The 12,014-nt window shown below is 38.5% G+C and overlaps 1 protein-coding gene across 4 annotated transcripts in view; it reads right to left on the bottom strand.

The window, feature by feature from the left end:
• Positions 1-12,014, bottom strand: part of SENP2 (SUMO specific peptidase 2) — a 45,535-nt gene that overhangs the window by 3,946 nt on the left and 29,575 nt on the right. For all 4 annotated transcript variants that reach the window (XM_071214665.1, XM_004473725.4, XM_004473728.4 and 1 more), the window contains exons 13-16: positions 7,640-7,843; positions 7,011-7,090; positions 3,901-3,985; positions 479-574 (exon numbers count right to left, since the gene is read on the bottom strand). In XM_071214665.1, coding sequence (XP_071070766.1) covers positions 479-574; positions 3,901-3,985; positions 7,011-7,090; positions 7,640-7,843 — 465 coding nt within the window. The remainder of the gene's footprint in view (positions 1-478; positions 575-3,900; positions 3,986-7,010; positions 7,091-7,639; positions 7,844-12,014) is intronic.

Genomic DNA, 12,014 nt, shown 5'->3' with positions numbered 1-12,014 from the left:
ATAATATCCTTTATAAATATAAAATGCTCAAGAGTTCCCAACATATTCAAGTTTCCCCTCAAATGCAGAGCCATGGAAACCAAAAAGAATCAAAACAGAAAGGAAAAGCAGCATTCACTGATACATCTTAGACCTGCAGCTACATATCATCACTAGGCAATTTTTCTTTGCTGTTACATATTCAGACATGCCTCCTTCTTTAGCTAAAAATATCAGTAATACACAGCAAGCTGTAATACTGGAGTTCAGAGATATAAACTATTCCACTGTTTGCCAAAGACAATCATAGATCTAATAGCAGATGCAGTGACAAACCCTGATTGTGGCAAGAGTGGGGCTATGGCTAAGGTTTACAAAACTAATAAGAGTACCATAGCTAACATTTACGATCTTAGTGTGTGCCAAGCACACTAAGAAAAGTGCTTTAATTTATCTTGTTTAATAACAAATCAGTAGATAAGGAGAGGTCTTCACTCACCTGAGTAAATGTGATAGGCTTGTCCCTAGATATATAATCTGCATATTTACAAGTAAACATTCCACAATCACTCCCATTCAACTGCTGAGGAATCTCCTAAAAAAAAAAAAAGGAAGGAGTAAAAGGTCATCAAATATAAACTCCCTTGGCTTGTTCTAAATATTATTGTGAACTAACAGTTCTATGAAAGTAAATGTTAACTCTGGTATTACACAAACACGGAGACACATAACACTTCAAAATTAGTTGTACCCATGTAGTATAAAAGCCCTAACCATTACATGGAGTATGTGACCCCAAAGAAAATATTTTTCAGAAGAAAACAGAAAAGCAAAGTGACAGTCACATCTCTAGGCTCTAATACGAAGAAACCAAACTGAACATTTATTTATCAGGAACAGGAATACTAGCCAGAATTATACTTAAAACACAATCTACTTCAATATTGCAGAGTTTACTCTCTATGCTTGACAAGAAAATAAGACTATGGTTTTGAGTTCCCACAGATTGAAGCAGGAGAGAGAAAGAAACCTCTTCAAAAGCTTTGACCAATAAATATCTTGCTTTGATTGCTCAGGTATGTCCTGAGGCTAAAACAGAACTTGCCAACAGAACTAAGAGCATCATAAGACAAAGGTGATGGAACGCAGAGCCACATGAGGAAAACTTGCATGTTCCCTAACCCACCCTGAGTTGCATTAATTTTGGTCAGCTCTTTACTTATTTTGTCTGTGAGTCAGAACAAGCACAAAATAATAAGAGTATGGAAGACATTGATTGCATAGCTAGAAAACTTACTAGATGAAAACATCTCAATTTTTATTAAAAAAAGACAACAGGTGATTATTTTAAAAAAGAAAAAAGTATTGGAAAATGCATACCACTCATACATATGCTAGTGCTGGGGAGTGAATCATGTCCCCCACAAAAGGCATGTTCAGGTCCCAATTCTTGGTCTTGTGGGTGTGAACCCATTTGTAAATGGGACCTTTGAAGACATTACGTTGAGCCCAGACTGAATGAGGGTGAGTTTTAATTCACGATGGCTGAAGTCCTTGTAAGAAAAGTTAATTGAACACAGAGAAGCCACAGGGAGTGGCCAGAAGCCAAAAGAGTGGAACCCAAAAGAGATCGATGATGCCACCACATGCATTGCCATGGGACAGAAAAGTCAAGGAACCCCAAAGATTACTGGCCAGCCAGAAGATATCAACCCCGGGAGGAAGCAAGCCTTCTAGCTTCTAAAACTGTGGCCAATAAATTCTTGCTATTAAGACTAGGGACAGAAGTACAGCTCTATCAGGGACCTTACTGAGCTTTTGGGAATGGGCTCCCAGACGACAGGGCCCTTATGTTGAGGTGAACAACCCTGTACAAAAGAGGATATGGCCAAACATGAATCCAGTCTATGATTTCAGTGGAAGTCAGGATTGCAAACGCAGTTATCCAGGAAGAATCCATGCTAAGTTCTATTGTCTGACAGTTTAGGTTCACTTGAACTGCATGCAATGCCGATGAGGTTTTTGCAAAATTTTACGAACGGAACCACTGTCATCCCAGACTGAAAGGGAGAGAGAAGGTATAAGCTGAAGAAGCAAGACTTCAAGGGAAGAACCATGGAAGCAAAGGTCTGGACCAAAAATCTCTCTTCAGGCTAAGGGCCCCGCTCTTGCACGTGGAGGGGACAAGCCTTGTGCCCTCTTGTTGAGGGAGAGTACTGCCACGTCAGTGCTCAGAGACAGTGAGTGGGGCCTGTGGATCTGCATTCAGGTAGAGCCCAGTTGCTATCCCAATACTTGGGGGTGGGGCCTACACACCAGTTTTCTGGGAGAGCATGACCACTGCACAAGTGCTTGGAAGGAGTGGGGCTGCCACTCCATCAGGCCCAGAGGATAAAAATCAAGTCACAGACAGCTCTCAGACCTTGAAATCTAATATGGTTTGCCCTGCTGGGTTTGAGACTTATTTGGGACCACTGTTTTCCTGCCAATTTCTCCCTTCTGGAATGGGAATGTTTACTCTATGCCTGTCCTGCCATGGTATTTGGAAAAAGGCAACTTGTTTTCTTGGCTTCATGAGTCCACAGACAGGAAATTTACCCCAGGACCGACTACACCACAACAGATTTTGATGATTTGTACTTAGCATTGTTACAGAAATGACTAGATTATTTGGGGATGTGGTGATGTAATTAATGTCTTTTACACGTGGGAAGAATGCCTTTTCAGTGTCCAGAAGACAGATTGCTGCAGATTGAATCATGTAAACCACAAAAGGCAGGTTCAGGTCCCAACTCCTGGTCCTGTGGGTGTGAACCATTTCTAAGTAGCACCTGTGAAGAAGGTATTAGTTATAGTGTACCCAAACTGAATCAGAGTGAGCTTTAATTCAATTCAGCTGAAGTCCTCATAAGCAAAAGAAATGGAATACAGGGAATTCATAGGGAAGGCTAGAAACTGGAAGTCAACAGAACCTAGAAAAGACCTAGAAGACACTACCATGTGCATTGCCATGACAGAAAAGCCAAGGAGCCTTAACACTGCTGGCCAGCCAGAAAATAATGATTCCAGGAGGAAGCAAACTTTCTAACCTCTGAAGTCGTGAGCCAATAAATCCCTGTTGTTAAGCCAAGCCATTGTACGGTATTTGTTTTAACGGCTAGGAAATTAATACAGATAGGTACCTCGCAAGTTTTCTCCATTAGAAACATAGTAAAGCCCCAACATCTCTCACAGAGTTGGAGTCTAGATTCTCCAAAATAAAAAGAACCTTTGTTTTCTTTATCATTACATTTCCCATGCCAGAATATTGTAGTCATCCTAACAGACTCTTATATATATGTGCTCTCCTCAGGAAATTTCAAAGTTTAACCATTTAATTATTCAACTTAGAAATCAAATGTTTTTTGGATGTAATTGTACCATTATATACAGATGAGGGCTTTTAAAACATAATTCACATAGCTGACTTTAAAGGATTTAAAGATGGATGCATTTTCAATCCTGAATGAGAGTCAAATCTGGCAAAATACAAAGCACATTCACATGACCCATAGGTGTGGGACTCTTAAGAAGTGGATAAAATATTCAAATAAATTTTAGACAAGAGCTTTGAACTTTTATTAGACCTAATCAAGGAAAGTAATTGACTTGGGTCTATTGGGGATTTTTTTTCAATTCTATGAGATAGGTGCTAGTAGTTAACATTACATTTGGCGAAAGAAAATAAAGGCTAAGAAGCAGCATCTTGGTTAAATTAATTGTTAAAGACTTAGAAACAGGTTGTTTTTCAGATGTATACTTTAGGAGAATGTATGCCAAAGGGAGTGAATGAGGAGAGGAAGAAAGCCAAGTCTGAATAATATGACAAGGTCAGTAAATCCAACAAACCATCTCAAATATAGTTGATCTATCTTAACTTACATGTGGCTTCATGCTGTAATGAGTCCACTCTAAAAGATTCAGATCTATATTTCTTTTGGTCTTACTTTCATCTTGTAAATACTGACTGAAAAAAAGAATAAAGGAGGAATATATCAATGAATCCCCATGAAGACTTATCAATGATTACAAAGGACTTTTGATACTTAACAGATATGTCCTTCTCAAATCCATCTTCATTAGTTTTTTTTTTAGATTTTATTTTATTTTTTAATTTATTTCTCTCCCTTTCTCCCCCCGCCCTCCCCGCCATCTGTTCTCTGTGTCCATTCGCTGTGTGTTCTTCTGTGACTGCTTCTATCCTTATCAGTGGCACTGGGAATCTGTGTTTCTTTTTGTTGCGTCATCTTGTGTGTCAGCTCTCCGTGTATGAAGTGCCATTCTTGGGAAGGCTGCACTTTCTTTCGCACTGGGCGGCTCTCCTTACGGGCGCACTCCTTGTGCGTGGGGCTCCCCCACGCAGGGGACACCCCTGCATGGCACAGCACTCCCTGCGCGCATCAGCTGCGCATGGGCCAGCTCCACACGGGTCAAGGAGGCCTGGGGTTTGAACCACGGACCTCCCATGTGGTAGGCAGATGCCCTATCCATTAGGCCAAGTCCTCTTCCCCCATCTTCATAAGTTTTAAAATGTGACTTTTTATTTAAATTTAATTTTGGTTTTTTTTCTGCTTACAAAAAGTATACAAGCTTGTTTCAAAGCATCAGATTATGTAAAAAGCAAAAGACCCCTGTAATAACCACTCCATAAGTAATTACTAGTAACAGTTTGCTATAACCTCTTCTAGTTTTCCACCCCAACCCCCATACACACAATAAAAGATATACATTTTATCTTTAAAATTAGCTCATTCTTTATACTTCATTTTGCAACTGGTTGCTTCTCACTTAAAAATAGATATGAAACAAGACAATTGACCTGGTCTTTAAAAAAAAAAAGTCACTGCCATGAAAAATGAAAAAAGGCAGATAGGCCTAAATGAAAGGAGACTAAAGAGACATTAAGTGAAATGTGTGAACCATGACTGGCTGCTGAATTAGAATTTAAAAAGCTATAGAAGGTTAAAAAAAATAGGTGTAATACGGTGGCGTTTTCAGGACATTGGAATTATCCTGAATGATGCTGCAGTGACGGATACAGGCCATTACATATCTTGTCATAACTTACAAAAATGTGTGGAAGAGGGTTTAAATTATAATCCACACGTAGAGGCAATGTTCCAAAATGTGTTCATCAATTATAACAAATGTATCACACTAATGAAGGATGTTGTTAATGTGGGAACATGTGAGAGGGGTAGGGAGTGGGGTATATGAGAATCCTCTGCACTTTTTATGTAACATTTATGTAATTTAAGTATCTTTTAAAAAATTTTTAAAAATAAAAAAGCTATAAAAGGTAGCAGATATGGCTCAAGCAGTTGAGCACCCGACTCCCACATGGGTGGTCCAGGGTTTGGTTCCCTGTGCCTTCTAAAGAAAAGAAAGAAACAAGAAAAAACAGATAACAAGCAAAAAACAAAAACAATGAGCAAAAATAACAAGCAGACAATGAGTGCAAACAACGATCAAACAGAAGGAGCCATCCTGGAGGGAGAGGTTAAAAAAAGCTATAAAGGATATCTGGGGAACAACTAAGAAAACTGGAATATGGATTGTATTATTACATTTTATTATTGAAAACTAAATTTTTTAAAGGTGTTAATGCCATTGTGGTTATGTAGGAAAATTTTATTATTCTTAGGAGATATATATATACTCACATACTAAGAATGATACATTTTATCCAAATCTCTAGAAGGTTATCAAATTTAAAAACCCGGGCACCTTAGCTCTCCTCTGAACCTACTCAAAAGTTTGGCCAGTGTTAGACCAGGGCATGCACTCTCAACAGGAGTAATAATGCCCTTGAGGGGGTAAAAAATGGTTCTGGGGGGAAAAAATCTTAGATATTTCAAGAGTTGGTAGTTCTCCAAAACTCAAACCTACTCTACAAAATTGTATTCCTTATTATTTAATTATTCTTGTTAAGGAGAAATTCAATTTAATTTAATTTATTTCCCTGGGAAGAAACATTGGACTTACAGGTATCAGGAAAGGGAGTGGACCTCAGATACTCACACTTAAAAAAAAAAAAAAGTAAAAGAAATGATTATGATTGTTATAAAGGTATGATTTTATTCAAAAACCATGTTAAAAGCAGCATACAAAATCATACTGTATGGTTCCAATAAGAATATTTCTATGTATGTGATGATGCATGTGTACACATTTTATATACATCTTTCTTACACAGAAAAGACCAGAAACTGTGTCAACAATTTGAAACACCATGATTTAAAAAATTTTTTCTTGTACTTTTTATTCAAGATAAATATCCATAAGTAATATTGGGGGAAGGGGAAGAGAACTAAACTAATTTCTAGAAAGAACAGATTTTCTTTACAAGATTCATTCAACAAGTTCATTTATACCTACTAAAGTTAAAAGCAGGAACCTGCATTTGCTTCCTGTGAGCAGAAGAGGTTCAAAATTGACTCATATTATTGATTGCTTCCTTACTATCAAATTCATGTTACCACTTTACACAGGTAGTAAGTGGCTGTGCTTACATATTTCTAGCAATTACTATTTGAAATAAATGCCTAGAAACTATACACTCTAATTCAAAAATTATCCCTGAGTTCTATGAGATAAATCCAACTACTGTGGAAAGCACAGAAACATAAGTGAGCTTAAGAATTTAGAGGAATAATATTCCCCCGAAAAAAGTTCTTTAGAACTTTCAGAATGATGCTCTAATCCCAAAGAAATCTAATTCAAATCATAGAATTCTTTCAAGGTACATTTTATATTCTAACACAATACAGACTTGTTTTCAGTGAAGCTACTAAAGGAGACTTCTCGTTGAGGTTAGATATTAGGTTAGTTATAGACAGTAAGATTAAAGTTAAATCCCACATGACTGGGAAGATAGTCTTAACTATACAACCGACTACCATGCAGCATACTTTCCCAGGATTAGACAGAAGAAAACATCACCTAACAAAGACATAATGAAGCAACAATTAAGTTTTTCAGCATTTACTTACAGGAGAACCTCACAGATTCTGTGGCCCTTTTGTCCCATAGAATCCAGATATTTAAGACACTTTTTTCTTAGGTCTATCACCTATAATGGAAAAATACAACATTCAGAAACATTTTAATTGTAATAGGAATTAAAAGGTCATTTCTAAAATGAAAAGCACTTTAAAAAAAAATCAGAATATGTGCCAACATAAAGGTTTCTGAGATACATTTTTAATTTAAAAAGCAAGTTATAAAATATCAAAGATGATATGAATTTTATTTGTATAAAATTATATTATCTCTACCTGTACAGAAAGGCCTGGAAACTTATTCACCAAAACATTAGTGCTTCTCTCAGGGTGATGGGATTTTTTTTCTTTCTCCTTCATACTTTTCTACAGTAAACCTGTGCCATCTTGTAAACAAAACTAAACAAATAACCTACATTTGTACTAAACCTCCTTCCTGCTAAGAATGAAAGCTTCTTAAGTACAGGGATTATATTTTCCAGGTTTCTAAATTGCTCAGGAAGGGACTTTGCAGATTATGTCTTTAATATATACTGCTGGCCTGTCACAAAAAGAGTAGCCTTCATTATTTAGAAAAACAGTTTGTATCCAAATTCCAACAATTAACTCTCTCAACTCACCACCAGGCTCCAATGTACCTTCCGATGAATAGGCACCAGAATAACCTCTTGTTCAAAGAGATTTACCCCTTTGGTCCATCTTTTTACTGCTTGATAACCACCAGACCTTAATTTAGGATAGAAGAAAGTACTAAATGCATGAAGTGCTGGATAGCCTTGCTTCTTATTTCTTTCCACCAGAAGATTCATGTAAAAATTAATGACCTGTGTAGAGAAAGTAGATTAGAGGTTACCAGGGGCTGGGGGAAGGGATGAAAGGGAAGTTTTTGCTTAATTGGGACAGTTTGTTTGGAGTGATAACAAAGTTTTGGAAATGGATGTGGTGGCAGTTGTGAAAGTGATTAATCCCACTGATATGCACTTAAAGATGATTAAAATAGCAAGTTGACGTTATATATATATCTTACCACAATAAAATAAAAATAAAATAAAATGTCCTAAAAAAATACCAAGAAAAGTTAAAGCTGAATATGGCAAGTACATTACTGAAAACAAATGTCTACCTGAGTTAAGTTGAATTAGAAGGTAAGAAACTTAAGGAAGGGAAGAAAGAAGAGGATAAAGAACTGTGTATGGCAGAATATGGGGGGGGAAAAAAGAACAATCAGTGCAAAATGGTAGGGATTAAGAAGGAATAAAACTACTTCTGAAACATTTAAGAAAGCCAAAGAGAGCAATCCCAAGGAGAAAGTTTGTGCAATACAAAAAAGGTATATTTGGGAAGCGGACTTGGCCCAGTGGTTAGGCCGTCCACCTACCACGAGAGGTCTGCGGTTCAAACCCCAGGCCTCCTTGACCTGTGTGGAGCTGGCCCACGTGCAGTGCTGATGCACGCAAGTTGTGCCGTGCCACGCAGGGGTGTCCCCACGCAGGGGAGCCCCATGCACAAGAAGTGTGCCCCATAAGGAGAGCCGCTCAGCGCAAAAGAAAATTCAGCCTGCCCAGGGATGGCACCACACACACGGAGAGCTGACACAACAAGATGATGCAACAAAAAGAAACACAGATTCCTGTGATAACAACAGAAGCGGACAAAGAACACACAGCAAATAGAGAGAACAGACAACTGGGGCGGGAGGAGAGACATAAATAAATAAATAAATATTTTTTTAAAAAAGGTATATTTAATTTATCTATCATGCAAAAAAATTCGCAAATATTAACTGGAAGGAAATATACCAAACCATTAATATTTTATTTTTGAGTGCTATAACTTTTGAATGATGATATTTTTCTTTCACTTTTACTGTATTTTCCAAATTTTCTATAACAAACATATTATTTTATAAGGTGAAGCAAAAGGTGCTTGCATTTGTAAGTTTGTAATCATAGGAGAAGGCAAAGTTCCGGAAAAAACGTAGCAACTAAACAGTTGAGGAAAGGACCAACTGGAAAACAGGCAAGAAAAACTAAGACAGCTAGCTAGCTAGCTTTTGCTAAATATGTAAGGACAGAAGATGACAAATCAGGCAAATGTTTGCAGTAATCACTCAAATGAAATAAAGAAAAAGACAAGAAGAGATACATATAGTGTTCAACATATCCCTTTTTTATTAGAAAATAAAAATGATTCCTAGTGGAATTCATCTAGGCTACAATCAACATGGTGATGTAGCCATTCCTAGAAAAAGCCTACCCTGAGATTTAGCAAATAAAGGACAAATCCTAGTTGCTTAAACTCTGGAGGATACTAGAGACTGAAGAAGGACTCCACAAATGCTGAATCACAGAAACAGGAAAAGAGGTAGCAAAATTCCGTGCCAGACAGCTGGTCGGTTCCTGTATCTCTCCCTCCTCACTTGGTCCCTGCAGCTTGGAGTCACACAGAAGCCTGTAGACAAAGACTACAGAGTAACTCATACCAGTGAATTAGAACTCCATGCATATCCAGGCACAGGGACCTAATCCGCACAGACCCAGGGAGGATTATAAGCTGTTGAGTGGTGTTGCACACAAAAACCCAAGTGGGCGGTGGGGGGAGAGACCATGGTAGAAATGCTGGCAAGAACTGTTATGACCTTACTCAAAGCAGTTTCAACTGGCTGGACTACCAGCTGGCTGGACTACTGAAAGGCAAAACGGACTTTTCTGAAGTGAACCACCTTTGTGAATTGATCCCACCTGGCTCCTAAGGGTGGGATACTCTAAAGGACAAGAAAACACAGGCAAAAATGTCTCATAGAGAAAAAAAAAAGGGGGGGGGGGGAGTTAAATGGAACTGCTGTAAGATAGGATAGATTCTAAAACTGAAAAGTGTAAGAACAATGAGTGAGGGAGAGAAGTTAAACAAATCATACAACCTGCAGAGAAAAATCTGCACTAAAACAAACAGAACAAATCAAAAAAAAGAGGAAAGGAAGCTCTCTCCTGGAGGTGAAACAACTACACAAAAAGCACAATCTTAAAAATAGTACTGCATACCCAGGGCAAGAATCAGACAAAGAAGAGCTGAGGAAATGTGAACAGTTCAACACAAGCTATTCTAAAGGACCAGAATAAGTTAGACCAAGCATCAAAGAACATTGACACAAAGCAAAATCAACAACAAAATGCTAGACAAAAGGGAGAAATGGACCCTTAGTACTAACTTATCAAGATACCCAGATGCCTAGACATCACGAAAAACTTACAAGCCATGCAAAGAAACAGGAAGATATGGGCCAGTCAAGGGGACAAATTAAAACTTTAGAGAAGACTATGAAGTTGGAACAACTAATCAAAGATATCAAAGCAAATCTCCTAAATCAATTCAGGGACATGAGAATATTAAGAAGACAACGGGGGAGCAAATGTAGGTCAAGTGGGTTGAATGCCTGCTTCCCAAGGATGAGGTCCTAGGTTTGATCTTCAGTAGGTACTAAAAACAAAAAAAGCAACAAACTAATGGAAAAACCAACTCAGGGAAGCCAATGTAGCTCAGTGCTTGAGCGTCAGCTTCCCATATACGAAGTCCCGGGTTCAATCCGTGGCCCTGGAACCTCACAAAAAAGGCAATTGTGAGCATAAAGAAGAATTTGAAAGTATAAAAAGAAACAGAGAAATCATGGGGCTCAAGGACACAGTAGTAGAGATTAAAAATACACTGGAGGGAAGCGGACTTGGCCCAGTGGATAGGGCATCCGTCTAGCACATGGGAGGTCTGCGGTTCAAACCCCGGGCCTCCTTGACCCATGTGGAGCTGGCCCATGCGCAGGGCTGATGTGCGCAAGGAGTGCCCTGCCACGCAGGGGTGCCCCGTGCAGGGGAGCCCCACGTGCAAGGAGTGCGGCCCATAAGGAGAGCCGCCCAGAGCGAAAGAAATTTCAGCCTGCCCAGGAATGGCGCCGCACACACGGAGGGTTGACGCAGCAAGATGACGTAACGAAAAGAGACACAGATTCCCGTGCCACTGACAACAACAGAAGCAGACAAAGAACACGCAACAAATGGACACAGAGAACAGACAACCGGGTGGGGGCAGGGAAGGGGAGAGAAATAAAATAAATCTTAAAAAAAAACACACTGAGACATAAAACAGCAGATTTAAACAGGCAGCAAGCTAGAAGACAGGACAATTGAAATCACAAAGAACAGAGAAAGGGATAGAAAAAAATTGAACAGGGTTTTAGGGATTTGAGTGACACAGCATGAAGCACACAAACATACACATCATGGGTATCCCAGAAGGAGAAGAAATGGGAAAAGAGGCAGAAAGATTATCTGAGGAACTAAAGGCTGAAAATGTCCCAACTCTTATGAAAGACATAAACATACATGCCCAAGAAGTGCAACAAACTACAAACTGAATAAATCCCAACAGACTACTCTGAGACACATACTAATCAGAATGTCAAATGCTGAAGACAAAGAGAGAATTCTGAAAGCAGCAAGGGGAAGTGATTTGTCACATATAAGGTATCCTGAATAAGACTAAAATCAGAAACTGTGGAGGTGATAAGGCAGTGGTATGATATACTTAAGATACTGAAACAGAGAAACTACTAGCCAAAAATTCTTTATCTGGCAAAACTGTCCTTCAAAAACGAAGGAGAGTTTAAAATTTTCACAGATAAAGAGAAACTCAGAAAGTCTGTCAAAAAGAGACCTGCCCTACAAGAATTACTAAAGGAGTTCTGCAGGTTGAAAGGAAGACAGGAGAGAGTGGAATGAGCAGAGTGATGAAATGAAGATTATCTGTAAGGGTAACTAAAAGGCTAATGCAAAACCCAATAGTATGGTAGTGTCAATATACAACTCTACTCTTTAAGTGTCAGAATACAGTGTGGTGCAAAGTGTAAAACATAATGTAAACTCTAGACCATGGTTAGGAGCAATGCTTCAACATGTACTCGTCAATTGTAACATATGTACCACATTAATGAAAGATGTTGTTACT

This window comes from Dasypus novemcinctus, chromosome 4 (assembly GCF_030445035.2).
Source record: "Dasypus novemcinctus isolate mDasNov1 chromosome 4, mDasNov1.1.hap2, whole genome shotgun sequence".
In the NCBI taxonomy this organism is placed as follows: domain Eukaryota; kingdom Metazoa; phylum Chordata; class Mammalia; order Cingulata; family Dasypodidae; genus Dasypus; species Dasypus novemcinctus.
Note: the sequence above shows the minus strand (reverse complement) of the source record. Positions and strands in the feature narration are given on the sequence as shown.